The 15,678-nt window shown below is 41.1% G+C and overlaps 1 protein-coding gene across 1 annotated transcript in view; it reads right to left on the minus strand.

The window, feature by feature from the left end:
* The window catches only part of LOC309552619 (dynein axonemal heavy chain 3-like), a 1,537,563-nt gene that overhangs the window by 1,070,365 nt on the left and 451,520 nt on the right, over nucleotides 1–15,678 (minus strand). The window contains exons 16-20 of the mRNA XM_082253560.1: nucleotides 11,723–11,728; nucleotides 9,413–9,531; nucleotides 4,326–5,228; nucleotides 3,045–3,751; nucleotides 2,342–2,786 (exon numbers count right to left, since the gene is read on the minus strand). Coding sequence (XP_082109686.1) covers nucleotides 2,342–2,786; nucleotides 3,045–3,751; nucleotides 4,326–5,228; nucleotides 9,413–9,531; nucleotides 11,723–11,728 — 2,180 coding nt within the window. The remainder of the gene's footprint in view (nucleotides 1–2,341; nucleotides 2,787–3,044; nucleotides 3,752–4,325; nucleotides 5,229–9,412; nucleotides 9,532–11,722; nucleotides 11,729–15,678) is intronic.

The raw sequence follows: 15,678 nt of genomic DNA on the forward strand, positions 1-15,678 counted from the left end.
TAGTCACGTGTAACAGGTATAAACCCAATATGTAAATGAGGTAGCTATTGTGTCAAAGTGCCAAGTATATGTAATTCACCCTAAAGGTGCCAAATGCTGTATATATAGAAAATGGATGTAAATGACACTTGAATGTCAAGTAAAATATTGCACAAGTGTGATATAACCAATAAATAATCATAAACAATTATAAATACAACCGTGCATAAGTGATATATCTATATAAAGTGACAAGTGCTAAAGTGAATACTGACAATGATAATACAGTATAAGTGCATAAAACTTAATACAACATAATGCATATAGATCTATGTACAATCGTGCTTAGAAAGTGATTCAAATAGTCCCCAATGATTAAAGTGACCTGTGCAAAATAAATACGCAGTGATAAAATAACGTGACTGGTAAATAGGGGGGAAATAGTTTAAATAGTGATAATAAAGTGACATGTGCTAAAGACACCCAACATGAGTATCCAATGTCCAGAAAATAGATGAGTCTCTATTTAGTGAAGCAGTGATGGGTGCTCATATTCTAGGAAGCTGTAACAGATTTCTTCGTGTGTCCTATACACACCAATGGACAACCCCGTGGTGGGTAGTGAGGTGAACCGTGACCCCTATAGTAGGTAACACACTCACCAGAAATACCCACCCCACACAGGGGTATAAGGTGGGTATATGAGATGGATAAATCCTCCCTCCTACTCCAGGTCCTGGGGGGGACAGCTGGGAAGGTCCCTGGTGGTCCAAGGGTTATAGGATATCGACTGTGTACTGTATGGGTCTGGTGGAGTTTCAGGGGTGTCCACTCCAGGGGTCCGCAGTGTGTTTAAAGCAAGGGATCAAACGATAAAGAGGCACATAGTGTGAAACTGTAAATACAGTGCTTTATTCTGATTAGGCAGGGTAAAAGTACTCACAAACGTGGGTGATATATAGGCAGGGAAGTCGAGCGTCCGGAGCGCTATGCAATCCAAGCCTCGATGTGGGAACCGGAAGTGATGCGACTTGCCGTACCGGTTTCGTATTGGATACGTCCTTAGCAGCGTCGGGTCACTTCCGCTTGTCACTCCCATAAATACACTCATGGTGATTCCGGCAACATGTAATTGGCTAAACGTCTAGTGGGCGGGGGGAAACGGCCGGGGGCTACAATAAAATTGAGATTTGGCTAATATATTCTATAATATGTTGGTATATTACAGCGGTAGCATCTTGCAATTGTTTGGCCGTCCTCTCATATATTCTTATATGAATTTAAGGTGTTAGTATGAAGTTAGTTTTGAAAGCCAATTAATTATGTGCTATATCTCGTAAGCACCATATGATGCCATGTAAATCCCATGTGTGCACTTGTGAGGAGAGGGGATGTACAATATAAATTAAAAACTTATCTGACCATGATGTAATATAAATATACATAAAAAAACGTTAAAAACAATGGATAAAAACAATGGAGTGAATGATACTATTAGTTTGGTGTGGGACATCTAGTGGTGTTATATAGGAACTGCATGTCCAGAAGAAGAAATATATGTTGAATGAGAGAGGTGTTAAATAATGGACAAGGAGTGTAATAAAATCTACCAATATACTAAAATTGATATAGTGGCATATTCTCATGATATAATAAAATAAAAAAGTGTAAAGAAAGGATTTTAGTATAAAAAATAAAAAATAGATAAAAATAGATATCTTGGTGGTCTCCACAAATACAATCTAAATGGAGGAAGGTATATGTAAACTGTAATGACTAAAAATTAGATATAAAGCAGTTAAGATCAATGTCTAGGTTTAAACCCCTGGGTTGTAGTGTGTTGAGCCTATATATCCAGGAGGTTTCGTTCTGGGAGATTTTTATCTTTTTATTTCCTCCTCTCCAGTGTCCAGATATTGAATCTATCCCGCAGAAAGTAAGGCCACTGGGGTCTTTGTTGTGTGCCTCCAAAAAATGTCTGGATAGGCTATGTTTAGGAAAGCCTTTTCTTATATTATTTATGTGTTCACGTATACGGACATGTAGTGGTCTGGTGGTCCTGCCCACGTATTGCAGTCGACATGGGCATTCGATGAGGTAGGTGACATGGGTGGTTTGGCAGGTGATCAGTCTGTTTATATTAAATTCCTTTCCGCTCCATCTTGACTTAAATTTCTGTGTCTTCCTAGGTTGGCGTTTGTTTGTTTTGCAGGGAAGGCATCTATTGCACCTAATAAATCCCTTGATATCTTGAAACATTTTGACGGGTCTTGGGGGGTCTATTACATTATGTACCAGTCTATTATGTAGAGATGGTGCTTTTTTATATATGAATGTTGGCTTATCAGGTATTAATTTATACAGAGTTTTGTCAGATTTGAGTACGGGCCAATATTTTTTAATTATTTGTTCTGTCTGTTTGTAATTACGATGGAAGCCAGTGATAAAAGCTGTGTCATTTCGTTTGTTGTTGGTACAGTTCTTCTCTTGTAATAGATCATCTCTATTCATCTGTGCCACTATGTGTCTGGTTTTAAGTAATAATTCTTTATTGTATCCCTTTTCTACAAATCTGTTAAGTAGTATATCCGTTTGGTTTAAGAAATCGGATATGTTGTCGCAGTTTCTCCTGATTCTAATGAACTGTCCTTTTGGAATATTTCCCTTCCATACGGGGTGGTGGCAGCTTGTCGTAGGGATATAGCCGTTACGGTCTGTTGTTTTAAAGAAAGTTTTACTTTTAAGTTTATTTCCGTCTTTAAAGATTTGTAAATCTAGGTAATTAATGTTATCCTGATTCCAATCTCCTGTAAATTTAATACCGTATGGATTATTATTCAATTTTTAAAAAAATTATTTTAAAGTGCTTTCAGTGCCTTCCCAAACGATAATGATATCATCTATGTATCGCCTGTAAAGTTTTAGCTGCGGGATGTTTTGTGTATAGATGGAGCCTTCTTCTAACATGTCCATAAGTAAATTTGCGACACTGGGCGCATAGCGGGCTCCCATGGCTACTCCTTTTGTTTGCAGATAGTAGTCACGGTTGTACCAGAAAAAATTACTGGACATGGCTAATTTTAAGCCTTCCATTATATATTGTATTTGAGCGTTTTTTAATTCTGTTCTTTCATGTAATGCCTTATTAACTGCTTTGAGTCCATCCAGTTGGCTAATACTAGTATAGAGTGAATTTGCGTCGATGGTGGCTAGTATGCAATGTTCCGGGATTTCTATAGTTTTTAAAATTTTAATTAGATCTGAACTGTCTTTGAGGTATGACTTTCCCTTTTTGACTATCGATTGGAGGTACTTGTCCAGGTACTCCCCTAGTCTGGAGAATAATGAATCCACCCCGCTGACTATTGGTCGTCCTGGAGGTTTTTCCGGGTTTTTGTGGATTTTAGGGACATAATATATCACCGGTGTTTTGCTTGATTCCAGTATGAGGTATTGAGCCTCTTTTTTATTCAGTATCCCTATTTCTTTGCCCTTTTTTACATATTCTTTCAATTTTTTCTTATATGTTTTGGTAGGGTTACCCTTAAGTTTATCATAAGTGTCTGGTATGTGTAAGAGATTGTGCATCTCTTGTTCGTAATCCGTCTTATTAAGGATAACCAATCCTCCTCCCTTGTCTGCGGGGCGTATGACGATGTTCTTCTTCTTCTCCAATTTCTTAATGGTATGTTGGATGTGATTGTATTTTTTGGAATTATTGTTGATCTTACGGAGATTTTTTTGAACGCTCCAATACATTCTCCTCTTGGCACTTTGGGGTTAAAAACTGAATTATTCCTAAGGCCAGAGTGTAAGTAGGTGGGGTCTTCCATAGAGCGTGTAGAGCCTTTGAGGCTAAAATGCTTTTTAATATTCAGTTTACATAATAATTTGTGCAAATCGATAAAAACTTCAAAGGGGTCAGCATCTTTATTTGGAGAATACTTAAGACCAAGATCTAAAAGTTGTAATTCTTCTGGAGTAAAAACAATGTCTGTGAGGTTAAAAATTCCTTGTCCTAAAACTCGCGTCTTCGCTTTCTTCCTCCCTCCTCTCTTCCCTCGGTTGCGTTTCCGTCGTCCCAGTTTTGGTTCTGGGGTGGGGGCCTCATGTATCCTCCATGTGGTGGTCCTCTCCATGTTCCTTGGTATCCTCCGCTTCTGGGTGGTGCGGGTCTGTTGTTCTGGGAGTATTGATGGTTCCATTGGTTCTGATAACCCTGCGGGCCTCTCCATTATGTTCTTCTTTGTGGTCGATACCATCCCTGAGTTTGTTGTGGTCTGAAGGGTGGGGGTCTTCTTCGGGGGCCTCCCCGGTAAAAATCCCTCTGTTCATTACGGTGGTACCTTTCCATATTCCCCCTGGTAGGAGAGTATGGTCCTTTTCCATCCAGGGGGGAATAACGGTTATGGGTGGGTATGTTGAATCTTCCCATATTGGGCGTAGTAGAGATATGGGATCGACTTCTAGGTGATGGAGAGGGTCTAGTGCCTTGTCTAGGTGTGTCCCTAAGTTGAATGAATCTGTTAGTGTGGGTGTTTTGATTAGTGTTAATCGGTTCACGATTGGGTCTGAATGAGAAGACCTGGGGTGTTTCAGGTAAAGGTGTTTCTGGGGAATCGTCTAATTCTTCCTCGTCTAATGAGGATTCCATAGAAGAAGGCATGTTGGGTGTGGAAGGAACTTCCATATCCTCTATGGTCCCTGTTTGCCATTTGTAGACTGTCCGTTTTTTGTAGTCATTGACGTCCCGACTGAATCTTTTCTGTTTTTTGAGTTGTAAAACAGTGTCATATTTATTAATGTAGGTCTGTAGTTCTTTTTCTTTGTCTTTATACTCCCTGAGATCTGAGTATGGCGATAGGGAATTTTTCAATTCCGTAATGAGTGCTTCTGTGTTCTTTAGTTTTGCCTGTCTCCTTTTGATGATAACGGTTAGGAGTTCTGTTTCGCATCTGTTGAAGAACACATACCATTCATCCACGAGTGTTATATCCTCTAGTCCATCGTTGGGATTCACATCCCAACGTAATCTCCTTGGAGTAATTTTTTCTTTAATATACATTCTTAGGATGGATATATCCCACCATACTCTTAATTGCTTCTCAAGTGCATGTTTTAATTGTTTGAACAGACCTTCCATATCATGTTTATTAGCTACTGTTTCCTGATTGAAGATATCTTCTATATTAATAGTCCTGTTATTAACGTATCCAAATAAGTCCATGGCAGCAGGGGTAGTCATATCCCTAGGGATATGTGGATGTATGAGTTGGGAAACTCCGCGCCTCGGGCCTAATTGGATATATAGTAAAGACTGCTGCCTCCCTATAATATAGTCCGAAGACTATATGGCGTATAAGAAAGAGGTAGGGGGTGGCGCTGTCTGGTGGTCCAAAAAAGGGGGGTTTTGTTACTAGTGCTATCACTAGTCACGTGTAACAGGTATAAACCCACTATGTAAATGAGGTAGCTATGGACATGTTAGAAGAAGGCTCCATCTATACACAAAACATCCCGCAGCTAAAACTTTACAGGCGATACATAGATGATATCATTATCGTTTGGGAAGGCACTGAAAGCACTTTAAAAGAATTTTTAAAAAATTTAATAATAATCCATACGGTATTAAATTTACAGGAGATTGGAATCAGGATAACATTAATTACCTAGATTTACAAATCTTTAAAGACGGAAATAAACTTAAAAGTAAAACTTTCTTTAAAACAACAGACCGTAACGGCTATATCCCTACGACAAGCTGCCACCAACCCGTATGGAAGGGAAATATTCCAAAAGGACAGTTCATTAGAATCAGGAGAAACTGCGACAACATATCAGATTTCTTAAACCAAACGGATATACTACTTAACAGATTTGTAGAAAAGGGATACAATAAAGAATTATTACTTAAAACCAGACACATAGTGGCACAGATGAATAGAGATGATCTATTACAAGAGAAGAACCGTACCAACAACAAACGAAATGACACAGCTTTTATCACTGGCTTCCATCGTAATTACAAACAGACAGAACAAATAATTAAAAAATATTGGCCAGTACTCAAATCTGACAAAACTCTGTCTAAATTAATACCTGATAAGCCGAAATTCATATTTAAAAAAGCACCATCTCTACGTAATAGACTGGTACATAATGTAATAGACCCCCCAAGACCCGTCAAAATGTTTCAAGATATCAAGGGATTTATTAGGTGCAATAGATGCCTTCCCTGCAAAACAAACAAACGCCAACCTAGGAAGACACAGAAATTTAAGTCAAGATGGAGCGGAAAGGAATTTAATATAAACAGACTGATCACCTGCCAAACCACCCACGTCACCTACCTCATCGAATGCCCATGTCGACTGCAATACGTGGGCAGGACCACCAGACCACTACATGTCCGTATACGTGAACACATAAATAATATAAGAAAAGGCTTTCCTAAACATAGCCTATCCAGACATTTTCTGGAGGCACACAACAAAGACCCCAGTGGCCTTACTTTCTGCGGGATAGATTCAATATCTGGACACTGGAGAGGAGGAAATAAAAAGATAAAAATCTCCCAGAACGAAACCTCCTGGATATATAGGCTCAACACACTACAACCCAGGGGTTTAAACCTAGACATTGATCTTAACTGCTTTATATCTAATTTTTAGTCATTACAGTTTACATATACCTTCCTCCATTTAGATTGTTTTTGTGGAGACCACCAAGATATCTATTTTTATCTATTTTTTATTTTTTTATACTAAAATCCTTTCTTTACACTTTTTTATTTTATTATATCATGAGAATATGCCACTATATCAATTTTAGTATATTGGTAGATTTTATTACACTCCTTGTCCATTATTTAACACCTCTCTCATTCAACATATATTTCTTCTTCTGGACATGCAGTTCCTATATAACACCACTAGATGTCCCACACCGAACTAATAGTATCATTCACTCCATTGTTTTTATCCATTGTTTTTAACGTTTTTTTATGTATATTTATATTACATTATGGTCAGATAAGTTTTTAATTTATATTGTACATCCCCTCTCCTCACAAGTGCACACATGGGATTTACATGGCATCATATGGTGCTTACGAGATATAGCACATAATTAATTGGCTTTTAAAACTAACTTCATACTAACACCTTAAATTCATATAAGAATATATGAGAGGACGGCCAAACAATTGCAAGATGCTACCGCTGTAATATACCAACATATTATAGAATATATTAGCCAAATCTCCATTTTATTGTAGCCCCCGGCCGATCCCCCCGCCCACTAGACGTTTAGCCAATTACATGTTGCCGGAATCACCATGAGTGTATTTATGGGAGTGACAAGCGGAAGTGACCCGACGCTGCTGAGGACGTATCCAATACGAAACCGGTACGGCAAGTCGCATCACTTCCGGTTCCCACATCGAGGCTTGGATTGCATAGCGCTCCGGACGCTCGACTTCCCTGCCTATATATCACCCATGTTTGTGAGTACTTTTACCCTGCCTAATCAGAATAAAGCACTGTATTTACAGTTTCACACTATGTGCCTCTTTATCGTTTGATCCCTTGCTTTAAACACACCGCGGACCCCCGGAGTGGACACCCCTAAAACTCCACCAGACCCATACAGTACACAGTCAATATCCTTTTGACCACCAGGGACCTTCCCAGCTGTCCCCCCCAGGACCTGGAGTAGGAGGGAGGATTTATCCATCTCATATACCCACCTTATACCCCTGTGTGGGGTGGGTATTTCTGGTGAGTGTGTTACCTACTATAGGGGTCACGGTTCACCTCACTACCCACCACGGGGTTGTCCATTGGTGTGTATAGGACACACGAAGAAATCTGTTACAGCTTCCTAGAATATGAGCACCCATCACTGCTTCACTAAATAGAGACTCATCTATTTTCTGGACATTGGATACTCATGTTGGGTGTCTTTAGCACATGTCACTTTATTATCACTATTTAAACTATTTCCCCCCTATTTACCAGTCACGTTATTTTATCACTGCGTATTTATTTTGCACAGGTCACTTTAATCATTGGGGACTATTTGAGTCACTTTCTAAGCACGATTGCACATAGATCTATATGCATTATGTTGTATTAAGTTTTATGCACTTATACTGTATTATCATTGTCAGTATTCACTTTAGCACTTGTCACTTTATATAGATATATCACTTATGCACGGTTGTATTTATAATTGTTTAAGATTATTTATTGATTATATCACACTTGTGCAATATTTTACTTGACATTCAAGTGTCATTTACATCCATTTTCTATATATACAGCATTTGGCACCTTTAGGGTGAATTACATATACTTGGCACTTTGACACAATAGCTACCTCATTTACATATTGGGTTTATACCTGTTACACGTGACTAGTGATAGCACTAGTAACAAAACCCCCCTTTTTTGGACCACAAGACAGCGCCACCTCCTACCTCTTTCTTATACGCCATATAGTCTTCGGACTATATTATAGGGAGGCAGCAGTCTTTACTATATATCCAATTAGGCCCGAGGCGCGGAGTTTCCCAACTCATACATTGCACTTTAAGTTATTTGCACTCAGATTTATATTTCAAATATATATCTTATATCTGATTGTATTTTTCTTTATTAGTACACCACTCCACAGTTGTATCTGCACTCGTCACTTTATATATGAGATTTGGGACACTATGTGTTAATGTATTCTATATATATATATATCTTTTGTTTATGCCATTTATTTGACTCATAAGTTTTTCTACACCTTTAAAAATATCACACCAAATCATCCTTACACCACTTGATAACAACATCCCCTTCTTCTCTCTTTTTCTAGAGTGCAATATATTTATTAATTTTACATATTTATTTATTCAAACACCTTAGCACATCACTAGCACTTTATTACCTTATTAGGCAGCGCCATTTCCCTACCCCCCTTCATATCCAATTAGAGGATTACATTTATCATGTAATGCCTCGTAAACAAGATGAGATTATCAGACGAATGTTCGTCCATTTTTTATTTTTTTTTTACATGCTAGTCTTAATTTCAAAATAAAGAGTTTACTAAAGTTGCAAAAATTCTCGTATGACAGAATAAAAATTTAGAAGTGATGTTATGTGTTCTAGTGTATTTGTTTTGTATTTTCGAACAACTGTGCTGAATAAATGAAAATCGTATGATCTGGTATTGTACAAGAAAAAAGTGTGTGCTTGTCCCACCAGACAATTGTGCATGAACTGTCGTGATCAGCTCTCGAAAACTGTGTTCTAATGATCTAATTTTCATATGATCTTTTCGAAAGCAGTATTTTTCATATGATTTTCTGATCACGTGTATGGGCCATAAGGCACAATAACAGAAAAAGTTAATCCAGACCTCCACATATCTATATGCTTACCTTCCTTTTACCCACTTTCTCCCTATTCCACTTGGAGGAGAAGAAAAGGCCTGTGTAAACAAGTCACTAAACATGGTGTGGGTCACATACTTCTCAATATCCAGAGTATAATCCTTAGCCTGAACAAGAAGTGGATGAATGGAGTAAAAGGTACTGTAAGTTCAGTATATTATGCTGGGGATTAAAGCAAACCTATTGGTTTGCCCTTTCCAATTCATGGAAAAGGAAATGTAGTCAATTAAAAAAATAATATAACATAAACAATTGCTACACAAGCCATATTGTAATTTAACCACTTTAGCCCCAGAGGATTTGGCTGCTCAATGACCAGGCCCTATTTTGCAATTCGGCACTGCGTGATTTTAATGGACAATTGCGCGGTCGTGCAACGCTGTACCCAAACTAAATTGAGGTCCTGTTTTTCCCACAAACAGAGCTTTCTTTTAGTAGTATTTGATCACCTGTGCAATTTTTATTTTTTGTGCTATAAACAAAAAAGAGCGACAATTTTGAAAAAATAACAATATTTTTCACATTCTTTTATATGAAATTCTCAAAAAAAAAAAGTAAAAATCAAAATGTTTTAACATTTTAGGCAAATTTGTTTTCTGCAACATATTGTTGGTACAAAAGATCACAATAAGCATATTTTGACTGGTTTGCCAAAAGTTATCTTATTACGGGAAAGATTTACGTAATTTTTATTGTTTGTTTTTTTTTACTAGTAATGGCGGCATTCTGCGATTTTTTGTGGGACTGCGACATTGCGGCGGACAGATCAGACCCCTAACTGACAATTTTGACACTTTTGGGGGTAACAGTGACATTACTACAGTAATCAGTGCTAAAAATATGCACTGTTACTGTAAAAATTACACTGGCAGGGAAGGGGTTAACAGTATGGGTGATCAAGGGGTTGAATGTGTCCCTAGGGGCGTGATTCTAACTGTGGTGGGGTGTGGCTTGTGAAGTCATCACAGAGACATGCGATCCTATATAGCAGGATCACATAGCCTCTGTGATCACTTCAGGGAGAATGACAGACGGCTGTGTTTACATCCTTCTCGGTCAGCAGGGGAGATCGCCGGCGGCCATCATAGCTGCCTGTCACACGCACTGGGTCCTCGGCTGACGAGCGGGGGTGGGAGCGTGCCGCTGGCAGCGCACTCGCCCCCTAGAGTTTCCTGAGCGAGCGACGTATTACTACGTCGGTTTGCCCAGGAGCGGCTGCCTGCCGCAGTAAATCTGCGGTGGGCGATCATCAAGTGGTTAATGTTATTTTTTTTTTTTTACTACAGGTATTTACATTATATAGCAGCAACAATTTACACAGCACTTTTCTATAACATTCAATGCAGTATGGAAACCTGGAGGTGTAACAGAACCTCCAAAATGTAATTCCCTGCTTGTGGGATGTACTCACTGATTTCCCAACCAAGAGGTCTGCACTAACATACAAGTCAGATTTTAGGCATCCTCTGCAAAAGAAATTAAATTTTTGGTGAGATACTCCCTGAGGGTTAATGATATCTAAAGGGATACAGACACAGCAGATTTCCTCTTAAAAAACACTGAGTGTACGAAGTGATTATACTGAACCAGTCCCTGGCTGGGCCCACAGTGCATAGGTTACCTGCACATTTTTTTCTAGGGGAGAGGAGAGCAGAGATATACTTACTATGATTGTATGATACTCCTTGAACAAGTCCATGCTAGCACCCCTGTGCTCCAGCGGTCTTGAATAGCGGACTGTTCCTTATATCATCATGCCCAGAGCATGCTGAATAGACCAGGAACAGTCCATCTCTGGATGTGGGAGAGCATCGTTTTCTGGAGGATTAAAGGATCGGATGACTATAAGCTCTGGTCTCACCCCAAGACAATATGAGAATTTAACCCATGCAGTGCTGGCACAGCCCCATTGCATGGGGGGAAAAATGTGCCAGGGGATGGCCTTTAAGGAAACTGATATGAAACCACAAGATGGTCTGACAACTTGGAAATCCATTGATGAAATCTTTATTGGCTACATAGCAGTGACATAAAAGAGCTAATGAGTTTCAGCGAAAGCCTTAATCATAGCTGAAAATACACAGAAACATCAGGACATACATGCATACTTAATACATAGGACAAATACTTTACATGAATAACAATTAAGCAATTGAAACCAAAATCTAATTGATGGACAAGGAAAGTGGGTCTGGGCAAGGGCAAAGGAAGTATTAACCCCTAAAGATACACATGAGTGACAATCCAATGTCATCAGAACTGCAGGAGTTGTGTCACCAAAGATGACATAGGGCTCACCTTCATCTAAAATATAAATAATTAAAATAAAGTATTATAGTAGAATATAGAAAAATAATAATAGTACTCATATTGTGAAGTAGCACAAAGAGAAGATTGAGCTACAATGTCGATCCTAGAAATGACAGTGGCATAGGGGTATGTAAGATGATACGATTTCAGAAAAAGGTCCATATCCCATCTGGAATTAAGACCAGCAGGGATTCTGTTACCTGTGGTGGATATTTCCTTACGAGGAGATTTTTTTTAACTTCCTCTATGCCACTGAAAATTAACAAGCTCATAATACCAGTGTGTATGCCTTTGAAAGGTCTAGAGACATTAGACAAATTCTTATCACTATTATGGGCAGCACCATTATCGTGTTCTCCTATCCTCAGTCAAAGGGATCTGGAGGTACAAAAAACGGATTTTTGTAAAATCTTACCGTAAAATCCTTTTCTCTTAGCTCATTGACAGACATAGTCCTCGGTGATTCAACACCCTCGGGTTATGCTGCCCTCCACAGGAGCAGGACTAGACAGGAAAGAAAATACTCTGGCCACACCCTAGGGGCAGTCCCCGAGGGTATATCCTCTCTCTCTCTGCTACAGCAAATCAGTTATGTCACAAAGCAGTGTTTAGAGAATTTAACCCAACCCAACTCAAAAACAGAGGGGCGGGTACTACGTCTGTCAATGAGCTAAGAGAAAAGGATTTTACGGTAAGATTTTACAAAAATCCGTTTTTCTCTGTCGCTCATTGACAGACGTAGTCCTCGGTGATTCAACACCCTCGGGACGTCCCAAAGCAGTACCACAAATGAGGGGTGGGAAAATGGAAATCAAATCCAATCTAGAAGGCCCAACTGGTGCCAACTAGAAGTTTACAATGCTCATCCTCAGTGATAAGACTCAACAGAAATTTTTCAACAGAAAAAAACCCTCGAGGTAGACCACCGGTCTCCTCAAATTGCGGCCTGCAAAACCTTGCGGCCAAATGAGGCATCCGCCAATGCCATCACATCAATCTTGTAAAATTTTGTAAAGGTATGTACCGACGACCAGGTGGCCGCCTTACATACCTGGACTACTGACGCCTGATGGCGGAAGGCCCAGGAAGTACTGAGCGCTCGAGTGGAGTGCGCCCTAACAGGGAACGGAGGATTCCGACCCTTAATAGAATAAGCCTGTACCACCGTCTGTCTGATCCATTAGGAGATAGTCGCGGCAGATGCAGGCAACCCCTTTCTGGGGCCATCCGGGATCACAAAAAGTGAATCCGTCTTACGGAACGATTCCGTCGCCTTCAGGTATACCCTGATTGCCCAAACCACATCCAAGGAATGCAACGCATGTTCCCGATGATGATTGGGCTGAGGACACAAGGAAGGTAGTACAATATCTTCATTCAGATGAAAATCTGAAACCACCTTTGGAAGAAAGGATGGCTTAGGATGAAGCACTACCTTATCCCTATGAATCACTAAGTATGGGGACTGGCATGATAATGCAGCCAGTTCTGACACCCTGTGTGCAGACGTGATAGCCACCAAGAAGGCTACCTTCTGGGATAACGTAAGCAAGGGAATCTCCCTGATGTTTTCAAAGGGAGGTTTCTGTAGAACCGACAAAACCAAATTAAGATCCCAGGGCGGTAAGGGTGCGCGGACTGGTGGAGCCAGGTGCCGCACCCCCTGGATGAAATTCCACACCAAGGACTTAGTAGCTAAAGGCTTCTGAAAGAAGATTGCTAATGCTGAAACTTGACCCTTGATGGTGCTCAAGGCTAGTTTCTGCTCAACCCCTTTTTGCAGAAAGGCCAATATTCGGGTCACCGAATAGGTACGTGGAGGAATCCCTAAAGATTCGCACCACGCGATATAAGTCTTCCATGTGCGATAATAGACCTTGCTGGAAGTCGCTTTCCTTGCTTTAATAAGGGTAGGAATAACTGAAGCTGACAACCCTCTATCCTTCAGTACCTGGGTCTCAATGGCCAGGCCATTAAAACCAGCGACTGTAAAGCACGATGGAAGATACGCAGACACTCCCTGAGATGAAGTTCCCAAGGAACGTCCGCGACTCGCATGTCCAAGTCGGGTAGATCGGCTTGACGAAGCCAGCCTAGAATTTCTAGGACCACTGGCGCTGACTGGATCTGAACCAGGCGGCCCTAGAGCTATCTGGCCCCGACCATCCGACAAAGTCTGATCGTTCTCCGTTCCCACACATTTATCAGACACCTGATTCCTATCAGGAACGGTGATCTCTCCTGGTTGAATCTCAGGGACCAAAGTCACCCGGCTAGAGGCTTCTTGGTCTGTCTGTTCAACCGGATCCGATTCTTGTGGGGAACTGAGACTAATCTTTGGAAAAGGTAAAGAAAAAGATCTGTTCAGGGAACGTAACTACAGCTCCCTGTAGTACTTAAATGTTGGAAGGGAAGAATCGCACCGGTAGCAGTGGTTGATGCTCGATCTAATGCCCTGAATACCGGTGAAAACGTCCCCCCACCCTCAAGCCGGGTGGGGGCGCACCTTCAGGCTGTGTAATCCTTTGCTTCAGGTTTGGCTGAGTCGGTCTTTTGTTTGTCCGACCAGCCCTTCTTGAACCCTCCTGGAGGAGCCTTGCCCTTCCCGCTTGCAGCAGTCGGGCGCACAAACCCTTTATGGGCGGTAAAGAAAGGTCCCCGCTTGTTACGAGGTCCTTTAGCTTTAGCAGCCTGTGGCAAGAAAGTGCTCTTGCCCCCAGTGGCATCCTTAATGATCTCATCTAGGGTGGCCCCAAATAGGCGATTCCCCTCAAAGGGGAGATTCGTCAAGGTCTTTTTGGAACCTAGGTCTGCTGACCAGCATTTTAACCACAGCACACGTCTGAGGATTACCGCTGACATAGATGCATGCCCTAATAGGGGGGTAGCATCCAAGGCTGCGTCACAGACGAACTGTAGTCCTTGTATGATCTGTTCCATCAATTCAGATGTTCCCTGGGGGATATCTTTCCCCTTCAGGTCCTGGCGCACCAATCTCGCCCATTCCGTTAGTGTCTGGGAAACTAGACCAATGACAATTACTGGTCTAAAAGCTGACCCTATCAGGGAAAAGATAGTGCGGGACTCCGCTTCTACCTTCCGATCCACCGGGTCCTTAAAGGACGAAGTGTCCTCCACTGGAATAACCGTGGCTTTATTCAGTCTGGAAATAGGTGAATCCACCACTGGTGGTACCGTCCATTTCTGAATGAGGGATTCCTCAAACGGATAGCGTCTAGCAATACGTTTGGAAATAGTAAAGGTACGTTTAGAATGCTCCCATTCTTCTTTAATTTTATTACCAAAACACTTGGGTACAGGAAAAACCTTCACCGTTTTGGTGGGTTTGTTAGTACCAAAGGGAATCTCTGTTTCAGTTGCCTCTGCCGGTAAAACCTCAAGTCTTAAGGTTTCCCGAACCGCCACAACTAGTGCGTCCACCAATGCTTCTTCCCGAATTATGGCGGAAGCATGAACGTCCTCCTCACTGTCTGAAGGAACTTTACCTGAGACAACAGCCCTTGCAGAGGGACCTGCAGCTGCAATGACCATCTCAGAATCTGAGTCTGAAGTGTCAGATGATATAGGGGTAGGCGGGGGTCGCTTTCTTGACCCCCGTTTCTGACAGGCCGTCTCCACCCGAGCCACCAAAGACTCCAAAACTGCTGTAAATGCATCTATACTCTGTGCACCGGCGGGTCCCGCAGCCCCCTCGAGGGAAACAGGTGGGGTTACCTGTGTGGCAGGGTCCATGATAATTCCAGTTACTACCCGGAAAACAATCAATCCAAAAAAAAAATAAACTTTTTTTTTTTCAGACCCCCAGCGCCACAAAACCCCTCAATGTTACCTGCTTAGGGACCCCTATCGAGCGAGAGAGAGAGAGATAGACCCCTAGGCTCACCACTTGATGCTCAGAGTTTACTGCAACTTGTCTCAGCACT

This window comes from Pelophylax lessonae (assembly GCF_965119305.1).
Source record: "Pelophylax lessonae genome assembly, chromosome: 4".
Taxonomy (NCBI): Eukaryota; Metazoa; Chordata; class Amphibia; order Anura; family Ranidae; genus Pelophylax; species Pelophylax lessonae.